Genomic DNA, 23,691 nt, shown 5'->3' with positions numbered 1-23,691 from the left:
ACCGTGTGGGCAGGGAAGGGTTAATCCCAACTCCGCCCTTTCCCGGGGCATGTGGTGCCATAACGGGGCTGTGATAGGGCAGGTCGGGAGCAGGGTGGGAGCGCAGCAGCGCCCCGGACGCCTGGGTTCCGAGCCTGGCTCGCAGCGCCGTGAGGGGGCGAGTCCCAGTCTGCAGCCCGCGGGCCCCGCAAGGGCTCGCCCCGGCCGGCCGGGCGGTGAGTGGGGGCGCTGGGGAGAGGCCGAGGCAGGAAATCGCTGCCTGGAGGAAGTGGTGGCAGGGGCGGGGGGCTCGGAGCCGAAACGCGGCTGGGACCGGGGAGACCCCCCCGCCCCCAGCCAGCTCTGGAGCCGCGCGGGGGGGTCGGTGCCCCTGAGCCCAGGAGGGCCCCCCCAGCCGAGCCCGCCCTGGGGCAGCAGTCGCAGGGGGGTTTCTAGATCAGCTGTGCGGCGTTTTCCTCCTGCCCCGAAGGTGAGAACAAAGAAGGGAATCCCCGTCAGGCCGGGACTTGGAGCCCGGAGCCGCACAGCCCCTCGCGGGGAGAGCCCAAGCCCTGAGCCGGGAGAGACACCAGCCTGGCGCAGCGCGGGGCTGGTCGGCAGCAGAGAGGAAACCCCCCGCCCCCCAATCCCAGAGTAGAGACGACCCCTGTCCTCATGGAAGAAAATCCCCATAAATGTTCTGACTGCAGGAAAAGCTTTAAGCAGAGCTCGACCCTAAGGAGGCACCAGCGAACCCACACGGGGGAGCGACCCTACAAATGCCTCCAGTGCGGGAAGAGCTTTGCGGACAGCTCCAGCCTCCTTCGCCATCAGAGGAGCCACACGGGGGAGCGACCCTACACGTGTGCCCAGTGCGGGAAGAGTTTTGGGCATAGCTCGAGCCTGATCACACACCGCAGGACCCACACAGGCGAGAAACTCTACAGGTGTGATGAGTGTGGGAAGAGCTTTGCTCAGACCTCCAACCTCCTAGAGCACCAGAGGATTCAAACAGGCATGAAACCCTACAAATGCCCTGACTGCGGGAGAATGTTCTGCCATAGCTCCTCACTGATTGACCATCAGAGGGTCCACACGGGTGAGAGACCTTATAAATGCCCCAAATGTGAAAAGAGCTTCAAACACCGCTCTGTGCTTATTCAACACAGGAGGATCCACACAGGGGAGTGACCCTACAAATGCCCCCACTGTGGGAAGGCCTTCGCCGATCGCTCAGTTCTGATCAAGCATGAGCGGATCCACACGGGGGACCGACCCTACAAATGCTCCTGCTGCGGGAAGTGTTTCAGCGATCCCTCTGTCCTGACCCGGCATGAGCATATCCACACAGGCGAGCGACCCTACAAGTGTGTCCATTGCGGGAAGGGCTTTAGTCAGAGCTCCACCCATGCCCAGCATCTGAGAACCCACACCAGGGAGCGGCCCTATAGATGTGATGAGTGTGGGAAGAGCTTCAGTGTGAGTTCCAGCCTTGTTGTCCACCAGAGGATCCACACAGGAGAGAGACCCTATAAATGTCCCCACTTTGGGAAGAGCTTTAGTGGCTGGCCAAATTTTAGCAGGCATCTGAGGACCCACGCCCAGGAGTAAACCCGACAGGTGACCCAATTCTGGGAGATGCTACTGTGATCACTCTGGGCTCTTTAGACAGAGAACCCATGCAGTGGAGAGATGCTATAAACGCCCCAACTGATGGAAGAGCTTTAGTCCCAGGATGTACCTTGTTATTCATCAGAAGATCGACAGCAGAGACAGGCCTGAGAAATAAATGTGGAGGTAAGCGTCATTCAGAGCTCAGAACAGGACTTCTGGTGTGGCGGAGGAGTGGGGTGGATAGTGAGTTTCTTTTCTACCTCTTATTTTTGCAAGAGCCATTTTGTTCTTGTCCAGTCTGGGTTATTAAAAATTCAGCTTGAATGTGAAGTTTTTTTTTTTTTTTTTTTTTCTGGTAGAATGTAATTCTTTTCTTCGCGCTATCCTAAAGGTGGGTGGGGGTGGAGATCAAGTGTGTCTGTGAGGCCAGTCTTGTCCCTTTTGTGGGTCAATTCCTGTGCAGTATTGATCTGTACCATACGGGGTGAGCAGTGCCACACTACTACCCTCTTCTGTCAGGTCACAGTCCAGATCCAATGCACAAATGTCCACACTGAGGGACGGGCTGGGAGGGGCATGGGGTTTCTTACATTCCTTGCTTCCTCCGCTACCTCCAGGGCAGATACTGAGAGATGGGCCCTTTGCCTGGGCATTCCATTCAGCTGCTCCTCCCTCACAATCTGTTGTGGAACTCTCAGGCCCCCAACATTCCGCTCTAGTGCTACGGAACCGTCAGGTCCCCAACATTCCGTCCGGCAGCACTGTCCTGGAGATGAGGGATCCCCTGAGTGACCGTGTCCATTTGTGCTTGTTCATCCATAAGGATGAAGTCTTGAGTGGCTCTGGTGTCCTCTTCTGTACTCCAGTGTGCCCCTCATCTTCTGCCCTGGCCAAGGGTGTATCCCATGCTGACAGCTGATCTCATTGATAAGGGCTATTTGAGAATATCTGGGAGGTGATGTAAAGAGTTAATCCCAATTTCCCCCTCCCTTCCCAAAGTGCAGTGGGTGGTGCCCTGGGGCGGGGGGGTGTGTGTGAGGGGGCTGTAATAGCACAGGAACCTTCCTGTTCCCACCCCCTCAATCAGGTGATTATCTGGTTTGCTAAGCAGATAATTTGCGCAGAGTTGCTCCCAGTCCTGCACTGTGTGCGCACAGGGGCGAGTCCCCATCTGCAGCCCCAGAGCCCAGGAGGAAGAGAGAGATGGAGAGGCGGCTCAAGGGGAGAGAGAAACAGCAGCAGAGGCAGGAAATCGCTGCCGGGAGGAAGCAGCGGCGGGTATAATACAAGAAACTGCTATCTGTAGGAATTTGCTACCTATAGAAGTTTCTCATAAATAAAGGATTGTAAAAAAAACTGCTAGGTGATGTAGCAAATTCCTACAGACAGCAGTTTCTCATACCCTATAGCGTGAGAAACTGCTATGAGAAACTATTTGTAGGAATTTGCTACCAGTATTTGCTACCTCTCGCCTTTCCCATCTTCTGGTGCAGAGGTAGCAAATTGTTATCGGTCGCAGTTACTGATCCTTTAGGCTGTTCTACACCTGCGACTGTGACTGAGAACTAGCCCTGATGATTCCAAGATCTCTCTCTTGAGTGGTAACAGTTAATATGGACCCTGTGTGTTTATGCGGGGGAGGGCTGGTGTCAAGGTTCCTTCCCCACTCTGAACTCTAGGGTACAGATGTGGGGACCTGCATGAAAACCTCCTAAGCTTACTTTCACCAGCTTAGGTTAAAACTTCCCCAAGGAACCAACTATTTTACCTTTTGCCCTTGGACTTTCGCTGCCACCACCAAACATCTAACCAGAATATTAGTAGGAAAGAGCCCGTTTGGAAACGTCTTTCCCCCCCAAAAGCCTCCCAAACGTTACACCCCCTTCCTGGGGAAGGTTTGATAAAAATCCTCACCAATTTGCATAGGTGACCACAGACCCAAACCCTTGGATCTTAAGAACAATGAAAAAGCATTGTTTCTTAAAAGAAGAATTTTATTAGAAGTAAAAAGAATTACCTCTGTAAAATCAGGATGGTAAATACCCTACAGGGTAATTAGATTCAAAACACAGAGAATCCCTCCAGGCAAAACCGTAAGTTACAAAAAGACACAAAACCAGGAATATCCATTCCATTCAGCACAGCTTACTTTCTCAGCCATTTAAAGGAATCATAATCTAACGCATACCTAGCTAGATTACTTACTAAGTTCTAAGACTCCATTCCTTTTCTGTTCCCGGCAAAAGCATCACACACATACATACAGAGCCTTTGTTTCTCCCTCTCCATATCTTTGAAAATATCTTGTCTCCTCATTGGTCATTTTGGTCAGGTGCCAGGGAGGTTATCCGAGCTTCTTAATCCTTTACAGGTGAAAGGGTTTTTCCTCTGGCCAGGAGGGATTTTAAAGGTGTTTACCCTCCCCTTTATATTTATTAGAGGGGGTCTTCCTGATAATTGCTTCCTGCCTTCTGTTAGTTTTCTGGTTCCTTTTCCCTGAACTCAATGTTCGTGTGTCTGCCTGCCTGTCTAACTTCACTGTGTGATGGTTGTTACATGGTTTGATTGTTCACCTACCTGCATGTCTTGCAGCCATTTCCTCGTGTTTTGGGATTGTTGTCTTGGGGTGCACCAGAGTGTCCCATTATGGAGACTGGTGATCTGTTTTGGGGTGCACACTCCATCACTTTATACATACAGTTGGGATTATGTTTTCCAATGTGCACGTTACTTTGCACTTACCAACATTGAATTCAATCTGCCATTTTGTTCCTCAGTCACCCAGTTTTTTGAGATCTCTTCAGAGTCGGTTTTGGACTTGACTACCTTGAATAACTTTGTATCCTCTGCAAACTTTGCCCCCTCAATGTTTCGTCTTTTTTTCCAGATCATTTATGAATATGTTGAACAGCACTGGTCCCAGGACAGATCTTTGGGGGACCCTGTTGTTTAACCTCTCTCCACTGGGAAAACTGACCATTTATGTTTACCCTTTGTTTCCTGTCTTTTAATCACTTACTGATCCAGGAGAGGACCTTCCCTCTTGTCCCATGACTGCTTAGTTTGCTTAACAGCCTTTGGTGTGGGAACTTGTCAAAGGCTTTCTGAAAGTCCAAGTACAGTAACTCCTCACTTAACGTTGTAGTTATGTTTCTGAAAAATGCTACTTTAAGTGAATCCAAGTTCCCTATAAGAATTAATATAAATAGGGGGAGTTAGGTTCCAGGGAATTTTTTTTGGTCAGACAAAATACTGTATATAAAAGTTTTAAACAAACAAGTTAATACTGTGCACAACAGTGATGATTGTGAAGCTTGGTTGAGGTGGTGAAGTCAGAGGGTGGATATTTCCCAGGGAATGCCTTACTGCTCAATGATGAGCTAGCACTCGGCTGAGCTCTCAGGGGTTAACACATTGTTGTTAATGTAGCCTCACACCCTACAAGGGAGGGGAGACAGCATGGCAGAGAGAGACAGAGAGACACACCCTGTGTGTGAGAGAGATGCACATTGCCCCTTTAAGTACGCTGACGCCACTCTAAGTACATTGCCTTTTTAAGTAGATCAGCAAGTTGAGACAGCAGCTACTGCCAGCAAGCTCCCTCTGTCCTGAGCCTTGTTGTGTCTCTCCCCCTTCCCCCCGCTCTGTGGAAATGGGGTAAAGTAGCGGGGAGGGGACACATCCTGACATTATCACCCCTCTTCCCTCCCCCCCCCCACCCCCCCCCACACAGCAAGTAGGAGGCTCCTGGGAGCAGCTCCAAGGCAGAGGGCAGGAGCAGCACATGGCAGTCGGGGGGAGGGACAGCTGAACTGCCGGCAATGGATAGCATGCTGGGTGGCTGCTGCACAGGGAATTTAGGGGGGCTGTTGGTCCACCCTGGTTTCAAGCCCCCACCAGCTCGCTGCAACGGGCTGCTCTTCCTGCAAGCAGTGGACAAAGCAGGAGGCTGCCAAATGACGTTATAAGGGAGCATTGTGCAACTTTAAATGAGCATGTTCTCTAATTGATCAGCAATGTAACAACGTTAACCAGGACGACTTTAAGTGAGGAGTTACTTTAAGTGAGGAGTACACTATATCAACTGGGTCATCCTTGTCCACATGCTTGGTGACTCCCTCAAAGAATTCTAATAGATTGGTGAGGCGTGATTTCCCTTTACAAAAACCACATTGACTCTTCCCCATCAATTCACGCTCATGTGTGTGTCTGATAATTCTGTGCTTTACTATAGTTTTGACCAATGTGTCTGGTACTGAAGTTAGGCTTACCAGCCTGTAATTGCCTGGATCACCTCTAGAGCCTTTTCTTTTAAAAAAATAAAATAAAAATGTTAAATTAGCTATCCTCCAGTCTTCCGCTACAGAGGCTGATTTAACGGATAGGTGTTATGGAGTGGAGTGTAGGTGGTCTGGCCTAGAAGAGCAGGAGTGAGATCTAGGGGGTGGAGCAGGCATCCAGGTTGGGGAACGAAGGCAAGGATCAGCACCAGTCAACTACCAGTTACCAGAACCAGGGGTCAAGCCAGAGTCAGAACTAGAAATTGAAGCTGAAGGTCAGAGCCAAGGTTGGATGCCAAATTCCAGAGCCAGGATCAGGAGTCAGAGGATGGGGTCAAAGCCAGGACGGGTCACTGAGGATTGGAGGTGAGGCATAAGGGCAGGAGGAGACACAAGGATCAAGCACAGAGCAGGAGCATGGTGGGAACAAGAGTGAAGCCAGGAGCAGGGATGAGTGCAGGAGACAGGCACAAGCAGGGTCCAATGCAGCCACAACAGGAAACGACCTTGTTGCTCAGACAAATGTCCTGTTCCGCCTCCTGGCTTAAATAGCGTAGTAGGACCAATCAGCAGAGTTGGGCAGTACTCCAGTCAGAGCGCTCGTGGGTGATGCCTATAACCCCAGTAGCTTTTCAGCCCACTTGACTTCAATAGCCATTGGGTGGAAGCCAGGATGTGACAGCTGTTTGGGGATGTGTAAGCCTGAGGTCAAGTCCTGGGACGTCATAATAGGTTATGTACCACAGTTAGTAGTTCTGGGATTTCATATTTGAGTTGCTCCAGAACTCTTGGGTGGATCGCATCTGGTCCTGGGGACTTATTACTGTTTAATTTATCAATTTATTCCAAAAACTCCTCTGACATCTCAATGTGGGACAGTTCCCCAGATTTGTCACCGAACAAGATTGGATTAGGTATGGGAATCTCCCTCACATCCTCAGCTGTGAAGACCAATACAAATAATTAGCTTCTCCGCAATGGCCTTGTCTTCCTTGGGTGCTCCCTTAGCACCCTGATGGTCCAGTGGCACCACTGATTGTTTGGCAGCCTTCCTACTTCTAAACAACTTTTTGCTGTTAGTGTTTTGCTTGTTAGCCTTCAAATACATTTTTGGCCTTCCTGCTTATACTTTTACACTTGACTTGCCAGAGTTTTTGTTCCTTTCTATTTTCTTCAGTAGTATTTGAGTTCCAATTTTTAAAGGATGCTGTTTCGCCTCTAAGAACCCTTTTTACTCTGCTCTTTAGCAGTGGTCACGTTTTTCCCTGTTTTTTTTATTTATTTATTTGGGGTATATGGTAGTTTGGGCCTCTTATGGTGTTTTAAATAGTTTCCATGCAGCTTGCAGGCATTTCACTCTTTATTTTTATTTCCATTTCCTCCTCATTTTTGTGTAGCTCCTCTTTTGGAAGTTAAGTGCTATAGTGGGGGGTTTCTTTGGTATTCCCACCCCCCCCCCCCAACAAGGTTGTGAAATTTAATTACATCATGGTTGCTATCACTGAGCCATCATGCTATATTAATCTTTTGGACCAGATACTGTGCGCCACTTCATCAAGAATTGCCTCTCCCTTTGTGGGTTCCAGGACTAGCTGCTCCATGAAGCAGCCTTGAAATGCAAAGCACTATTTGACACTAGGGATATATTTTAAAGTAACATTTCTGTAACTTTGCCCTCTTCACATCAGATTTCCCCCTAAAAACTGCCATGAGAAATATCCTTAACTATGGCCCCATTGTGCATTCACTCACTGTGTGACCTTGGGAAAATAATTTTGCATCTGTTTCTGAGTTTCCCCACCCATAAAATAGCAATTATGAAACTCACCTTTGTGGTCCGCAGATTAAAAGTGATATTTAGGTGTTCTTACTACTTTGGAAACACACATCTGCAGCGAAGAAAACTTTGAACTGACACTCCCAGGCCTCACAAAGGGAACCAGTGAAAATTAACAGTGAAAATTGAAAGCATAGCTTCATCTGCAAGCAGCAGAAATGCAGTGTCCTGGGAGACACTGAAATGGACTGAGGGGAAGATGGGGTCAAACAGCTCATGTTAAAAGCACCTGTGACTATTGATAATAAATCAAAGTGGAAAGCTCTTCGTACGTATGTGTTTCTTTAAGCAGCTTGTGCTACTGTGCAAGACAGGACAGCACTGCTTTATCCCTCTGTAGGAATGCATGGACGTCCCTCCCTGTCAGCCTCAGAGGGAGGCCACACGTCCTCGCTGTCGCATCTATAAATGGCAATTTTTCAAAGGGGGAATTAACAGTTTGTGAAGCTCAGGCCCTCTGTCAAGGCTGATTCCCCACTCTGGCACTTCGAGTGCAGAAGGTGAGGGCCCACAAGGATTCTAAAAATGGATACTGGCCACTCCAGGCTTGTATTAAACTCCCAAGGTTACAGCTTCTCTCTGACCTTGGATGGGTAGATGCTGCCACCACCCAAATACAAAAAAACGCTTTGAACCCAGGAAGGTGCACTTGGGAATTCCTCCCTGTGGGGTACCCTCAGGCCCTCTTCCCCACCCCTCCGGGGAAGAGTTGAGAAAGAAAACAAATGAAATTAGCTGTTGTCACCAGCTAATGAAACAACATCTGCACAAACCTCTTAGGACACAAAAACCCCAATCCTGTTATTAACAAAGGTAAATTTTATTAAAAACAAAAAGAAAGAAAATACATCTGGAACTTAGGCTATTGCTAGATTTAAAAAGAGCAAATCTAATAATTAAGCATCAAGAATGTTTTTTTTTTGAGGTCCAGCTTAATGGTTACCAGCAAAACAAAAGGATTTTGGGGGTTAGCACAGAGGAGTCCACAAGCCTTACAGAAATAAAAGAGAGAACCTAATCGCGCCTTCCTAGACATTGCCTGATCTACTTACATATCTGGGGTTTCAAATTGAGTAGTTCTAGGTATGATCTGGTGATTTTCATACCTGGTTCACAGCTTTTTACAGCATAGCTTTACCACTGACAAAGGGAAAGTCCCCCCCCCCCATTTTAAAAAGTTCTAGCCCTTCCATTGGCTCTTTTGGTCAGTTGCTCGCTCCCTTCCTTTTTACCTATGGGCTTTTTTAACCCTTTACAGGTAAAGCAAGTAGAGAACAGCTACTAACATGGATTTTATAGCTAACTGGCTGGCTGGGTGTCCATAAAAGGGAGCTACCCCTCCCCCCCTTCATTTATCACATGCCCCCCAAATCACAGATGATGCTGGCCAGCCTGGTTCAGGTCAGGTCCACACTGGCTGGGATTTCCTCCTGGAGGTTTAGGAAATAGAGTTAATAAGATACACGCACCTCTAATTTTACTACCAATTACATGGAGAACTCAACAGTATTTTTCACATTTCAAGGACTACATTGACTTAGAATCCAGGGACATTTTTACCCAGCTGATTCTGGGAAACCTTTCTGGGAGAGGGCATCAGCCACTTTGTTAGAGGCTCCTGAAGTGTGTTGTATTTCAAAATCAAAGTCTTGAAGAGCTAAACTCCACCAAAGAAGTTTTTTGTTAGTTCCTTTGACTGTGTGAAGCCACTTCAGCGCAGCATGGTCGGTTTGCAGGTGGAAACGCCATCCCCAAACATATGGGCGTAGCTTCTCTAGAGCACGCACAATGGCGTAACGTTCTTTTTCCGAGATTGACCAGTGGCTTCCCCTCTCAGACAGTTTTTTGGCTGAGAAACACGACAGGATGGAATTGCTGATCTGGTCCTTCCTGCATTAAAACTGCTCCTACACCACGCTCGGATGCACCTGTGGTTATGACGAAAAGTTGGTCAAAGTCCGGGGCCCTTAGTGCAGGGTCAGACGTAAGGGCTGCCTTAAACTGGTTAAAGGCTTTTTGACACTTTTCGGTCAACTGAACGGCATTTGGCTGTTTTTTCCTGGTTAGGTCTGTCAGTGGGGTGGCAATTTGGCTGTAGTGTGGTACAAATCTTCAATAATACCCAGCCAAGCCCAAAAAGGATTGGACCTGTTTCTGTGACATAGGGACAAGCCAATTTTGGATAGCATTTACTTTAGCCTGTAGGGGGTTGATAGTTCCTTGACCCACCTGGTGTCCAAGGTACCTGTTACCCTGTTTAGGCCTATTTGACCTTTTTTGGTCTTAACGGTTAATCCTGCCTCCCTTATACGCTGGAGGACAGCTTGGAGGTGTTCCCGGTGTTCTGCCCATAAATCTGAGAATATAGCCACATCGTCAAGGTAGGCTACTGCAAATTCCCCCAATCCAGCCAGAAGGTTATCTACCAGTCTCTGGAAGGTGGCGGGTGTATTTTGCAATCCGAAAGGAAGCACATTAAATTCATACAGCTCTACATGGGTCTTACCTTTCCTTGGTGGGGTCATCTAGCAGCACTTGCCAGTACTCCTTAGTTAAATCTAAGGTGGAGATGAACTGGGCATGTCCCAGTTTCTCCAATAGTTCATCTGTGCATGGCATTGGATAGTTTTCTGGGTGAGTTACAGCATTTAGTTTATGGTAGTCAATACAAAACGAATTTCCCCATCGGGTTTGGGAAGCAGAACCACTGGAGAGGCCCATGGACTCTCAGAGGGGCGGATTACACCCATCTGTAACATGTCCTTCATCTCCCTTTCTACAGCAGTTTTGGCTTGAGGAGCCCCCCGGTAGGGTTGGGCTGTAAGTGGGCGGGCATTACCTGTGTCAATGGAGTGGTACGCTCGTTCTGTCCGTCCTGGGGTGGCTGAAAACATCGGTGCGAAGCTGGTGCACAGCTCCTGGATTTGTTGTCGCTGCTTATGCCCAAGGGTGATGGAAAGGCTCACCTCTTCTACAACACCATTGCTTTTTCCTTCATAGTAGACTCCTTCTGGCCACTCAGCATCGTCTCTCTCCTGGGCTGTAAACTGGAGAACCTTGATTTCTCAGGAATAAAAGGGCTTTAGAGAATTAACATGGTATACTTTAGGTTTTAGGGTAGGGTCTGGGAATGCTATGAGGTAATTAACAGCTCCTAGGCGCCATAAATGGTCCCTCCCATGGCACTTGCATCTTATTGGCCTGGAGCGCTTTCAGGACCATGACTTGGTCACCTACTCGGAAGGAACGCTCTCTGGCATGTTTATCATACCAGGCCTTTGGCTCTTGTTGAGCATTTTGTAGGTTTTCTCAAGCAAGGTCTAGAGAGTCCTTGAGGGTGTTTTGCAGGTTGGTTACAAAATGCAAAATGTTAGTTCCTGGAGAAGATGTAACCCCCTCCCGTTGCTGCTTCACCAACTGTAATGGCCCCCTAACTTCGTATCCATAAACGAGTTCAAAGGGTGAAAACCCCAACCTGGGATGTGGTACAGCCCTGTAGGAAAAGAGCAACTGCTGCAACACTAGGTCCCAATCACTGGAGTGCTCATTCACGAATTTACGTGTCATGGCCCCCAAAGTCCCATTAAACTTCTCCACCAGGCCATTTGTTTGATGGTGGTAAGGAGTGGCAACCAAGCGGTTCACCCCATGAGCTTCCCAAAGATGTTTCATGGTCCCTGCCAGAAAGTTAGTTCCTGAATCCGTAAGGATGTCGGAGGGCCAACCTACCCTTACAAAAATGTCTGTTAATGCCTGGCACATGCTTTTAGCCCTGGTGTTGCTTAGAGCTACTGCTTCCGGCCATCTGGTGGCAAAATCCATGAAAGTCAGTATGTACTGCTTTCCTCTGGGTGTCTTCTTAGGAAAAGGACCCAGAATATCCATAGCTACTCGCTGAAATGGAACCTCAATGATGGGGAGTGGCTGGAGAGGGGCTTTGACCTGGTCTTGGGGCTTTCCCACCCTCTGGTACACCTCACAAGTCCAGACATAGGTAGAAACGTCCTTGCCCATTCCCTCCCAGTGAAATGACTTCCCCAAATGGTCCTTGGTCCTGTTCACCCCAGCATGGCCACTAGGGTGATCGTGGGCTAAGTGCAAGAGTTTTCCCCTATACTTAGTTGGAACTACCAATTGTCTCTGGGGATGCCAGTCCTCCTTGTGCCCACCAGAAAGGGTCTCCTTGTATAAGAGTCCTCCTTCTACAACAAATCTGGACCTATTGGACAAGCTGACAGGCAGTGGGTCGCTCCGTGCCACTGTCCAAGGTTCCTTAAGATTTTCATCCGCTTCCTGTTCGGCCCAGAACTGCTCCCTTGATGCTGGAGACATCCGTTCCTGACGGGGTTGTGGACTTGGGCTTGGTCCCACTGGAAGTGAGGCGGGTGACGCGAGGGGTGTCTCCGCTGACTGTGAACCGCTCTCCGCTGGTGCACTGGGTTGTATTTCAGGCTCCGGTTGAGCTTCTTGCGCCGGTTGAGCTGCTGCTCTGTGGCGCCCTTTGGTGCTGGCTCCCCGGACTCTGGTGGGGTTGCAAGCACGGGCTCTGGTGCTGAGGGCTCTGCCAGTTCCGATCCTTGGGCTGGTTCTGGCTGGGTCCCAGGAACTGGATCTACGACCGTTGTCATAGACTCTGGTCTGGGGTCTGGTTCCATCAGCTCTGGCTGGGTCCCTGTAGGAGGCTCAGGAATGGAGTTAGGTGTAGAGGCCTGTTTAGCCTGGTCATGGGTGACCATCCCCATCCATTTTGTTAGCCTCACATGGTTGGCTAAGTCTTCTACCGGCAGCATGGGAATGCGATAATCGTCATAGACTGCAAAAGTCCATATTCCTGACCCACCGTTGTATTGGACAGGCAACCTGGCCTTAAAAGAGTCGGCCTTAAAGGGTTGCACCATCTCTTGGGCCTCTGGGTTGATGAATTTGGGGTCCACCAGGGATTGGTGGATAGCTGACACCTGTGCTCCAGTGACTCTCCACTCAGTAATCTTCCTCCCACCCACACTCACAGTTTCCCTTCGCTCTGGAGGTATTTGTGAGGCATCTGGGCCTGAAGGCTCTTGGTGGGACCCTGGGGTGATGAGTTGCAGTCAGCTGGTGCTCTTGGGGCAGTTGGTCTTCACATGCCCCAGCTCATTACACTTGAAGCATCGCCCAGCTGACTGTGGGTTGGGGCGAGGTGGGTGGTTGGAGAGTAGGGTGGTGGGATAAAAAAGCATCTGGGATCTCCCTGGCTGTGTGGAGGGCTCCTCCTTGCAAGGTGGGGCCTTGGGCTGACCCAGATGGTGGGGTGTCTGGTCGGGTTGCCCCTTCTGGTATCCGCTCCAACTGCTACTAGCTTCCTTCTTCTCCACCACCTCCACCCATTTGGCTCCGATCTGCCCCGCCTTGATTGCAGTTTTGGGCTTCCCGTCTAGGATGTACCTTTCTATCTCCTCAGGAACACCCTCTAAGAACTGCTCCATTTGCATTAGGAGAGACAGATCTTCCAGAGATTTAACGCTTGCTCCTGATATCCAGGCATCCCAATGTTTCACAATGTGGTCGGCGTGTTGGGAAAATGCCACGTCTGGTTTCTACCTTAGGGCTCTGAACTGCCGACGGGCATGCTCGGGTGTTAGCTCCATCCTAATTTTGGCCTTGCGTTTAAAAAGTTCGTACAGGTGAGCCAGATTCATTTCCAGGTCAGTATTCAGTTGAGACTTAGGGGCCTTGTCATGGGCTGGCACCTGGCCTGCCGGCATCACAGAGGCCACTGTCTCTGAATCATCCTCCCGGTTCCTGACAATTATAAGGTGCACCAGAAACTTATGAAAAGGGCAGCCTAGGTGCACAGGTAGAATTGGTTAATGACAATCCATATAAGTTAGTTCATATTTGACATATTGCTGGGCCTGCTAGAGTAGTTTTGCTTATTCATGAGGCCATCTGGGAGCTTACCATGATCCTCTGGCAGACTCCCTCCTCTCTGATGCCCACTGCCACGAGAACAGAAAAGAGGTGCCAGATTCCTTCTTAGGCATGTGAATATTTTTACTCACCCCCAACCTCAGGATCTTTGGCCTTCATTATGCTTAACCATCAATTCCACTGATTCCAAGAACTTTAATGAAGCTCAGAGAAGACTCAGCTTCTGTGATTCTCATTGCACCAGTATGGTACAGACAATTCCGCTTTCCAGAACCAGTCAGGCTGTCGATACGACAAGCCATCACGGTTCCTCTTATTCCCAACTTGATATTGCAGAGTGGCATCTTCATCATCCTCACGAGGTAGGTTAGTGCGGAGACAGAGGGGAGAGCGCCCCCTGCTGGGCCCCCTGTGCCCTGCAGCACAGAGCTCCCTAGCGCTGGACTTGGTCATAGGCGTCAGCGCTGACTGCAAAGGGAGAGCGCCCCCTACTGGGTCCTCACCCTGTTTCTTGCAGCACAGCGCCCCCTACTGAGCCCTTCCCTGCAGCACAGTGCCCCAACCTATTGCCGCTCTCTAGCCCCATCCATCACACTCTCGTCTCTCTCCTTCTTTCCATCCTTTGCTTCCCCAAGCCTCAAGGACTCAACCAAGTATATCAACTTGTCCACCGAGGAGGCAGGGGCAAGTGTGCCAGAGACACATCAGTACGAGGTGAGGCCGGCAGCAGGGAGCCAGGACTCCTGGGTTCTATCCCCAGCTCTGGCAGGGGAGTGGGGTCTGAGGCTTAGAGCAGGGGCTGGGGATCAGGGCTCCTGGGTTCTCTTCCTGTAGTGCCCTATGGTGTTTTTTTTTTTTCAGGTCAAGAACCTGCGGCAGTGAAGTGTCCCCCTCTCAGTCACGTTCCAGTTCCCCGTGGAGCTGAGCGGGGTCCGGGTGTGGGATGCCTCTGAGGTCGTCCCCTCCAAGGTACCTGCCTCTCCCTGCCCTTGTGTGTGTGAGATGGGCCCAGTGACGCCTGCTCGGCCCTACAGCGCCCCCTGCTGGGACAGGCTGCCTGTGGGGGAAGACCCCTTCCCAGTGGTGAAAGTAAAATTAATTTTTCCCAGTATTGGGGGTGGGGGGGAGGCACACCAGCTAAGGGGTGGGGGCACGTCACCTCCCCACATGACCCTCCCTGTGACTCTGCCCTGTCCCCAGCCCAGGATCCACACGCTTTTCCCCTCCCCATCCCCGTTACCTGGGGGGAGAGGGGGCTGGGAGCAGTACAGCATCCGGAGGAGCTACTGGCATCTTCTCCTTTCCCCGCTGCCCCTCCCAGCCCCCTACGCTTCCTCAGAACTGCATCTCCTTCGGCAAGGCTGCTGCTGTATGTGACGAGCTGGAGGAGGTTCAGCTCCATGGAGGAGCTGGGGGCGGTACGGTGTCTTTCCGGTATGCCGTGCCGGCTATAAATAGCTTTCTGGTACAGCAGACCGGACCGAACCAGCCTGGCTTTTTTCTTATCAGTACACCACACCGGCCCTTACCAGGTTACATTCACCGCTGCCCCTTCCCCAGCTCCTCAGCCAGCCAGCCAGCCCCCTGCGCTGGGGCTCTGTAGAGGTGAAAGGTCCCATGTCCCATTCCTGCCCCTATTAACACCGTGTCTCTCTCCCTCCCCAGCCCCAGCTGGCTCAGTGCGTAAGTGAGGCTGGAACCCCGCGTTCGAAGGACTTTGTGAAGCGGATGAGCGAGCGCCCCCTGCTGGTGAGTACAGGCCAGTGCGGATCCCACCAGCCCCTTCCCCTCTGCGCTAACACGGACAGTGCATGCGGGGCTGCGCTGGGGGAGGGACAGGGCCCCGTGCTATAGACAGACCCAGACCCTCATGACCATGCTGAGCCCCTGCACGCCCCCTGCCTCACCCGGCGATATCCTTCTGCACCCAGGACTGCTCTGTGGCCACCTGTAAGAAGATCCGGTGCAGAATCGCCTCCCTGGAAATGCACCAGCCGCTGGAGTTCATGATCAAAGGGAACATCAGCTTCCAATGGGTCTCCCAGGTACAAGAACTGCCTCTGCCTCTCAGCACCGGGTGAGGGATCCCCCCAATGTGAACAGCCCCCACGCCTCACCGCTGAGGGTTGCTGCATCTCAGTGCCGGGCAAGGGATTGCCCTTGTTTCAACAGCTCGTAAGTTGCTCTGGGTCCCTCTGGGATGATGCTCTGTGCTGGTTTGTGTCATTTTTGGTCAGGGATGGTGAATTTCTCTGTTCCAGACTCAGCAGCAGAAAGTGAGTCTGGTGAGCGAGGCCCGGATTGAATACGAGGAGAAGAAATACACCCAGAAGGAGGGATTCGTCCAGCGCCAGGTACCAGAATGACTGTGCCCGGGATAGAGAGAGCATTGGCTAGTGGTTAGAGCTGGGAGCCAGGACTCATGGGTTCTGTCCCTGCTCTGGGAGGAAGTGGGGTATGGTTTGATTGTGTCAGGACTCCTGGGTCCCCATCTCACAGCTCCTCTCCCCCAGGTGCAGACGGTGGTGGAGCGCTTCGTGGGCTATAACTACCTGCCCATCATCGTGGGCAGCAGTGTGGGGGGCCTGGTCCTGCTGGTTCTCATCACCGCAGCCCTCTGCAAGGTGAGTGGGGCAGCGCTTGGACCCCTCCCCCACCGCCCATCACCCTGGGGGCGGGGCCTGTAGCTCTCCCAGCTGGTGGAGAAGGGGCAAGGGTCTTTCCTTTGGAGGTTCCCACAGCCTGTCTCTCCCCATCCTCCGCCATGAGCCTGTCTCTGTCTGCCTCTCACCATCTCCCCATTTGTCTCCCTACAGCTCGGCTTCTTCCAGCGCCAGTACAAGCAGATGATGGAGGACGCTGTGGAGGGCGAGGGGCCTGGCCCGACCCAGAGCACAACCGCTGGCAACCCCCCTGCTTCCGATGCCCCAAAACAGTAGCCCCCCAGGCGCCAACGCCCCCCGGCTTTGCCTCCCTCTTAGTTGCTCTAGATCCACCTCCGCCTCCTTGTGTTTGCCGCCCCCAAGAGGCAGAAAGACCGGCCACTGCCCATCCCCCAACCAATAAAAGAGATCCGAGTGCCAACTCGAGCTAATTGTTACTCAAATTAGGCTGGGCAGAATTCTGCTCACCTTTTTATCATTTTGATGGAGAACATTAAAGTTAGTTTATAGGCATTTTTTTTTAAGAGTTCTATTGATTTAAATTTTGATGTGGAAAATTACTTGTTTTAAGCATCCCTCCCTCCCCCATTTTTATCAGTTTAAATAATCACGGTTGTGGGAACTTGTATGTGTTGGGAGTCAGGCCATAGGTGAAGGTCAGACAATTATTTAATGGCAATAGAGGTTGAGATTCAAGAAGTGGAGCTTTATAATTATGCTTAGAAGGACTGGATTTTTATTGGTAAATGTTGAATTCATCACACACGCGCAAGCTGCCGGCAAAATATTTCCGTCGCTAATCATCAAAATTTGCGGCTTGAGAACTTCTAAAACTGATTGAAAAGGAAAAAAATCAATGTCTCTGCCCTGCAGGTTTAAACTGAGGAACTCCCTGCCGCATGTAGTAATGAGGCTGTGACAGAATACGTTCCTGTATTCACACCCCTACATATTATTGTTATAATCTTTGTACGAAGTATGCCTTGTGAGGTATAATTCGAAACCTCACAAGTTGTTGATCAGTATTGTCCTGCTAAGATATGTGTCTCAACATTGTCAATAGGATGAAATTCAATAAGGACAAAGGCAAAGTACTCCACTGAGGAAGGAACAATCAGATGCACGCATACAAAATGGGAAATGACTGCCTTGGAAGGAGTACTGCGGAAAGGGATCTGGGGGTCATAGTGCACCACAAGCTAAATATCAGTCAACAGTGTAACGCTGTTGCAAAAAAAGCAAATGTCATTCTGGGATGTATGAGTAGGACAGTAGGGCACGGCACGGCGGGGGCATCCCCACTTCATCCAATTCAAGAGCACTGTTTACAAACCGCAGCCCTGTGCTGCCAGTGTGCCCCTTCCCCGTGGGCGGGGGGGGGGGTCCATGCCATGCCACACAGCCCTCCCACCCAGCACCCCTGGACCCACTATGCCCAGCACCCCCCCCACAAATGCACAGTGCCCTGAACACCGTCACCCCAGCCCAGCACCCCCCCCCACCTTCAGCCCCACCACCTCTGCCCAGCACCCCACCACAACTGCCCAGGACCCCCCACTGCCCAGCACCCTAACATGCAAAGATCTCCCCCACCCCCACTGCCCAGTACCCTTCCCCACAGTCCCACCACCACAACTACACTGCGCCTCACACAGACCGCCCCCCCCCACTGCCCAGCATCCCAAAATACACAAACCTCCCCCACTGCCCAGCGCCTCCCACCCCCTCACATCCCAGCATCCCCTCACAGACCTACTCCCCGACACCCTGCCCCAGGCCCTGCAGAGGAGGGATCTCTCTCCAGAACAGTGCAAGGGGGCAGGACAGCAGAAGCTCGGGAACACAGAGAGGCCCTGTCCCCCAGGGCCCCATGCAGCCCCAGACCACAGATCCATGGCCGGAGAGGGCTGAAGGCTGAGAGCAGCAGCAGGAGGGTGCTGGTTCTCTCAGCAGGACAGCTGAAGCCAGAGGGCCAGAGAGGGCTGAACTCTGGGGAAGGATGGAGGGTTAAACCCGCTGATGTCTCCAACTGGAACCATGCCTGGGAATGAAACAAAATGGAAAAGCACCCCAGCTAGAAGGGTGTTGGAGCTGTACTGAAGAGCTGGGGCATGGCGAGAGATGCTGGAGCTGTCCCGGAAAGCCAGGGCATGGTGAGAGACATTGGAGCCCTGCTGGAGAGCTGGGGCATGGTGGTGATCGATGCTGGAGCCGTACTGCAGAGCCGTGGTTTTGTTCAGAAATCCAGATCCGAGGCCAGAAGAGACCATTGTGATCATCCAGCCTGACCTCCTGTGTAACACAGGCCTTAGAACTTCCTTGAAATAATTCCTAGAGTAGAGTTTTTAGAAAAGCGCCCAATTCTGATTTTAAAACGGTCAGTGATAAAGAATCCAGTCTGGCCCTTTTCAAGTTGGTCTACCGGGTAATGACTCACATCTTCTTGTTAAAAATGTATGTCTTATTTCCAGTCTGAATTTGTCTAGATTCAGCTTCCAGCCATTGGATCATGTTATACCTTTGTCTACTAGATTGAAGAGCCCATTATTAAATATTTGTTCCTCATGTAGATACTTATAGACTAGGATCAAGTCACCCTGCAACTTTCTCTTTGTTAAGCTGAATAGATTGAGCTCCTTGAGTCTATCATTTCAATCATTCTTATGGCTTTTTTCTGTCCCCTCTGCAATTTATCAATTTCTTTCTTGAATTTTGGGTACCGGAATTAGACACAGGATTCCAGCAGAGGTGGCAGCAGTGCCAAATATAGGGGTAAAATAACCTCTCTACTCCTATTTGAGGTTTTCCTGCTTATACAGTGATGAATTGGCACAGGTTCCATCCCGGAGCCATCCCACGTGGTCTGATAAGAGTCCAGACAATATGTGTGATGAGCAGGAACCCTCAGCTTGCCAAAGCCCATAGGGACTCTCTGGGGGCTCACCAGATCATCGCTTCAGGCATCTTCAGATATTCAGCCCCTGCAACACTCCCCAGTATCTCCAGATGTTCAGCAGGTGATGACATTCCTCAGATGACATTCCACAGACATTCCTCTCCAGATGATAATATCCCTTCCTCTCCCCCAGTCCCTTCCGATGTTCAGGACATGTGGCATTACCCCTGAGCCACCCCCTCTTCCTCCTTCTCTGGCCGTTTTTGGGAATCGTTTCCTTTGCTTTAACAAAAGCCTGACGTTGAATGATTTTGGGAGGATCAAAAAGTCTTCAATTAGCTGGAAAACTTCATGTTCAGTATGACCTGAACTGAAAATTTTCCTGTTTGTTTTTCCTGGAATTGCCAGGGAACCCCCTCCCCCTCATTCTATTATTTGCCCAGCTCTATCTGGGAGGGCTCTGTACAGAGAACACTCCCTGATTTTAGCCCCATTCTCTGCTGGGGGCAACATGGGGAAATGTTCCTGGAGACCCTTTGGGGGTATATGGGCTGCAGACCCTGCGGGGTGGGGGTGAGGGGTGTCAGGAGGCAGCGGCCTGGATGGCTCACAGTACAACAGGAAGCCACTTGTCTGTTTTTAACCCTGCAAAAGGGGACAAGTTCTGGAGCTGTCTAGCTCAACCCTCCACCTCCTCTTGTATCAGGAGAGCTCCATCTGGCCAGGATGGCTGCTGAGGGTCCCCCATAAACCTTCTCTTCTGAACTCCTGTCCCAGTATTGCCTGCAAGATGGGAATCGGCAGAAACAGTAGCCTGCTACCTCCTTGATAATTTACATTCCTCTAATCTCCTAGCAGAGGGTGCTCTGCCCCAAGATTGAAACAACAAAGGACCAGTAGTCATGCTGCAACCACCAGGGAATACTAACTGCAGGGATTTCCCTGTGCTGCCTCGGAGCTGTCTGGGTTGCGGGTGGGGGAACCCCACCAGTGGGATATGGGCTGGGCTGCGGTGATGGAATATAGCTCCTTCCTGGGGACCTGGTATATGTCCTGGGTATTATGTTCTCTAGGCCTTGTTGTTAAAGGCAGGTCTCTCGGAGGCAGCATCCCTTGAGACACACTTCTCCAGCCAGGAGGTGGGAGACACTTATCGCTAGGGCCTACCACATTCCCTGTCCATTTTGATAAATTTCGTGGCCAGAGGGTTTTAAAATTGGTCAATTTCTCATTTTCAAATGTTTACATCATAAACATACAGCTAAGGGTAGCATAAAATCCCTCCTTTAACTGTAAAGGGTTAAGAAGCTCAGATAACCTGGTTGACACCTGACCAAAAGGACCAATAAGGAGAGAAGATACTTTCAAATCTTTGGAGGAAGGTTTTTGTTTTGGGCTGTTGTTGTTCTCCCAGGAGACAAAGATTGAGACCAAGCAAGTAATCCATATCCTACTGAATGATACATCTAAAATTACATCTAGAAATAGTAAGTAATAGCAAGGAAATGTGTTAGAGTATCTTTTGTTTTAGCTTGTGAATTTTCCCTGTGCTAAGAGGGAGGTTTATCCCTGTTTTTGTAACTTTGAAGTTTTGCCTAGACGAGAATCCTCTGTGTTTTGAATCTTACTACCCTGTAAAATTACCTTCCATCCTGATTTTACAGAAGTGCTTCTTTTACTTCTTTTTCTTTATAATAAAGTTCTGTTTTTGTTTTTTTAAGAATCTGATTGGTTTTTAGTGTCCTAAAAACCCAAGGGTCTGGTTTGTGCTCACCTTGTTTACCTATCTGGTTGGTAGATTATTCTCAAGCCTCCCCAGGAAAGGGGGTGAAGGGGCTTGGGGGGATATTTTGGGGAAACAGAAACTCCAAGTGGTCCTTTTCCTGAATCTTTGTCTAACTCACTTGGTGGTGGCAGCAGTATTCATCCAAGGACAAGGAAGGATTTGTGCCTTGGGGAAGTTTTTAACCTAAGCTGGTAGAAATAAGCTTAGGGGGTCTTTCATGTGGGTTCCTACATCCGTACCCCAGAGTTCAGAGTGGGGAGGGAACCCTGACATGGTGGCAGAGCGGTGGGATCCTTTTGAACCAGAAGCACAAACCTCAGGATATTAAAAGAAGCACTTCCGCACCTGGCGTTGGGAAACAGGATACTGGGCTGGATGGACCTTTGGTCCGACCCAGTATGGCCATTCTTATGTTCTTATGACTACAGAAGGAAAATTAACAAGAAGAGGTAAAGTGTGTGTGTGTGTGTGTGATATGTGGGAAGACCATGTTTTCAGGTGGAGAGCAAAGGTCAGAGCTGGTATATCCGGGGGTGCAGAAAGACACCCTGGCATCCTTCATTTGGGAAGACAAGTTGCCAGTGTTGATTCATGGAAAGAGGGTTTCAACCATGCTGGCAGAGGACTTTGGGGGCAGCAGTACCTTCTTAGCCAAGGGGGGATCTTGTTAGTTGCACTGAAGCTGTGGAATATGTTAGGATTTTAGTGCACCTGTCACCCGTTGTGTCCTGTTTGCTACCCTTTGACTCTCTGCCCTTCGTTATACTTAGAATGGCTTCCTCTATAAAAGACTGTAGGTGCTGTGTGTCACACGGAGCTGTACTTCAAGGGGTAACCAGTGCGCTGGGTGTACTGTTGCTATGGGAACCGCAGGCCTGGTGATTCGGTGAGTGTCCGGGGGACCAGGGGTTGGGCACTCCCGGGGGAGGCTCGAAGGATTGTGCTTCTCTCTAAGCTGAGGAGAGACAGCAGAGCCTTCTTGGGCTGAGAGGGGAGGGCGTGTGATGCCTGTGGCTTGGAGAGTCAGGGAGCTGACCCCCGGCCGGCATGGCCACGGCTGCTTCACGCTAAGGGCAGGTTCCTCACAACTGTGGGTATCCCCAGGGAGCAGGAGACTGACTCCACAAGCAGTGGTGGATTGAGATCTACGCAGCTGTGTGTCACAGATCCTCTACCAACAAAGATTAAATAAAGATCCTCATGCAATAAATATTCCCCTCTGACTTGCGAGGCTGGGGCTGGTACTTTGGCAGCAGGAAGGGATGAGATCTCCTCCTGCTGTTGAGATCCACAGAAGCGCTTCCTTTCTGCCATGGCACCAAGTAGGCACAGAGAGAAAGGGTCTTGGACAGAGCCAGGAATCAAACCCAAATCCCTTGAATCAGAGCACACAGTAGTCTCCAGGCCAGTCTGAGTCCTTCCCTCCAGGGTGGTACTCAGCCAGTCTGGGGCACTTTGACTTCCCCAGACAGCTACCTAAATTGGGCATTTCCCAGGATGCTGGCAGCTGGCTGGGGATGGGGGAGAGACCCTGGGTATGTTTATGTAAATACACTTTGCTCCTGCTTTGCTTAGATTTGCTAGATATTCAGCTGATGGAGTGGTGTTTTACTCACTGTAATCAACTTGGCTGGTGTTGGGTCACAAATTAGGTTAGTACTGAATGCAGGGGTAGTGAAATATGGTCACCACTATTGTAATTATTGTGGGAATACAGAAAAGCAGGACTGTGCTTAACCTGTCCCAAGGGAGGGAGTCACTCTCAGTGAAAGAACCTCAGTAAGACAAGGGCTTGAATGTCAGAGCCCAATGAAAGTAAGAGATAGGGGGACAGGACTCTCAACCAGCAGGTTGCGTGTTCTAAAGGGTTTGTGGTAAGACTGGCTCACCCTATTTCTCCCCACTGTTCAGCTGTGTTGTTTTCAATTTGCTTAATCAGAAGTAAAATCACTTGTGGCAAGACTGTGTTTCTGCCCAGATTACACAGAGCGAAAAGCACTAAGAGACTGCCCAGGGGGAGCCGGGAGTAGGTGGCTGGCAGGGTGGTGCCAAAGAGGTGCGATGAGCAGCCAGCAAGGTGGCGGCCGAGAGGGGCAGCCAGCAGGGCGGCGGTGGAGAGCAGTGAGCGCGTGGCCAGTGAGCAGCCAGCAGAGCGAGGAAGATGCCTCTTCACCCCACACCCAGGGTGGGCGGTGAACTCTGCAGATGCACCTCTGAACTCTGGGTCTGCACTGACCAAAGACAGCAACTGTGAGTGGGGTGAAGAGAAGGGTCAGGCATGGGAAGGGGACTTTTGGGTTGCTGGACTTAAGAACCTGAGGGGAAAAAGACTCTGCCCAACGTACTTGGGGTGGGGCTTTTACTCATGGTTTATGTTTATGAACCCTGCCTGTGGTGTTTTCCCAAATTAATTCCAGGTTACTTCCCTCCTTTTATTAAAAGTTTCTTTTCTACACTCAGACTCTGTGCTTGCCCATGGGGAAGTATTGCCTCTCAGAGGTGCCCAGTGGGTAAATTTCCCAGGTTACTGGGTGAGGGCTCGAGTCAGTTCTGTGTTGTATTGATGGAAAGGAATCCCTAGATATTGAACCTGGCCCTGGCTGGTGCTGACTCCACCTGGTGGAAGGGTTCCACATCTATTCACCACCTCTTGGCTGGATTACAGTAATGTGATAGACCGGGGCATGAAGCCATCAGCGTTTAAAAAACACCATCTCCAGCTCTAC

At 50.5% G+C, this 23,691-nt stretch overlaps 2 protein-coding genes across 3 annotated transcripts; both read left to right on the top strand.

The window, feature by feature from the left end:
- The first annotated feature begins 88 nt into the window (after nucleotides 1-88).
- On the top strand, nucleotides 89-20,891 carry LOC122466288 (integrin alpha-X-like). 2 transcript variants are annotated; one of them, XM_043549243.1, is made up of 7 exons: nucleotides 89-215; nucleotides 14,482-14,589; nucleotides 15,286-15,369; nucleotides 15,552-15,665; nucleotides 15,882-15,974; nucleotides 16,134-16,248; nucleotides 16,437-20,891. In XM_043549243.1, exons 3-7 carry the CDS (start codon nucleotides 15,349-15,351, stop codon nucleotides 16,712-16,714), a joined length of 621 nt encoding a protein of 206 aa, XP_043405178.1. In that variant the 5' UTR covers nucleotides 89-215; nucleotides 14,482-14,589; nucleotides 15,286-15,348; the 3' UTR covers nucleotides 16,715-20,891. The 2 variants fall into 2 exon arrangements, with proteins under 2 accessions (XP_043405178.1, XP_043405179.1); XM_043549244.1 differs by lacking the exon at nucleotides 89-215 and having other exon boundaries at nucleotides 14,479-14,589; nucleotides 16,134-16,244; nucleotides 16,437-16,704.
- LOC102937715 (zinc finger protein 572) lies at nucleotides 207-8,559 on the top strand. Its single transcript, XM_043549234.1, is given in 1 exon segment — nucleotides 207-8,559. A coding segment is annotated over 1 exon segment (936 nt). The 5' UTR covers nucleotides 207-654; the 3' UTR covers nucleotides 1,591-8,559.
- Nucleotides 20,892-23,691: the final 2,800 nt, after the last annotated feature.

The sequence above is a fragment of the Chelonia mydas genome, chromosome 6 (assembly GCF_015237465.2).
Source record: "Chelonia mydas isolate rCheMyd1 chromosome 6, rCheMyd1.pri.v2, whole genome shotgun sequence".
Lineage (NCBI taxonomy): Eukaryota > Metazoa > Chordata > Testudines > Cheloniidae > Chelonia > Chelonia mydas.
Note: the sequence above shows the minus strand (reverse complement) of the source record. Positions and strands in the feature narration are given on the sequence as shown.

Excerpts from the sequence above, each read along its gene's own strand:
- LOC122466288 (XM_043549243.1), top strand. The coding sequence starts at position 15,349 with ATGAGCGAGCGCCCCCTGCTG. Across the intron at positions 15,370-15,551 it reads TGAGCGAGCGCCCCCTGCTG|GACTGCTCTGTGGCCACCTG; the intron begins GTGAGTACAGGC and ends TTCTGCACCCAG. Across the intron at positions 15,666-15,881 it reads GCTTCCAATGGGTCTCCCAG|ACTCAGCAGCAGAAAGTGAG; the intron begins GTACAAGAACTG and ends TCTCTGTTCCAG.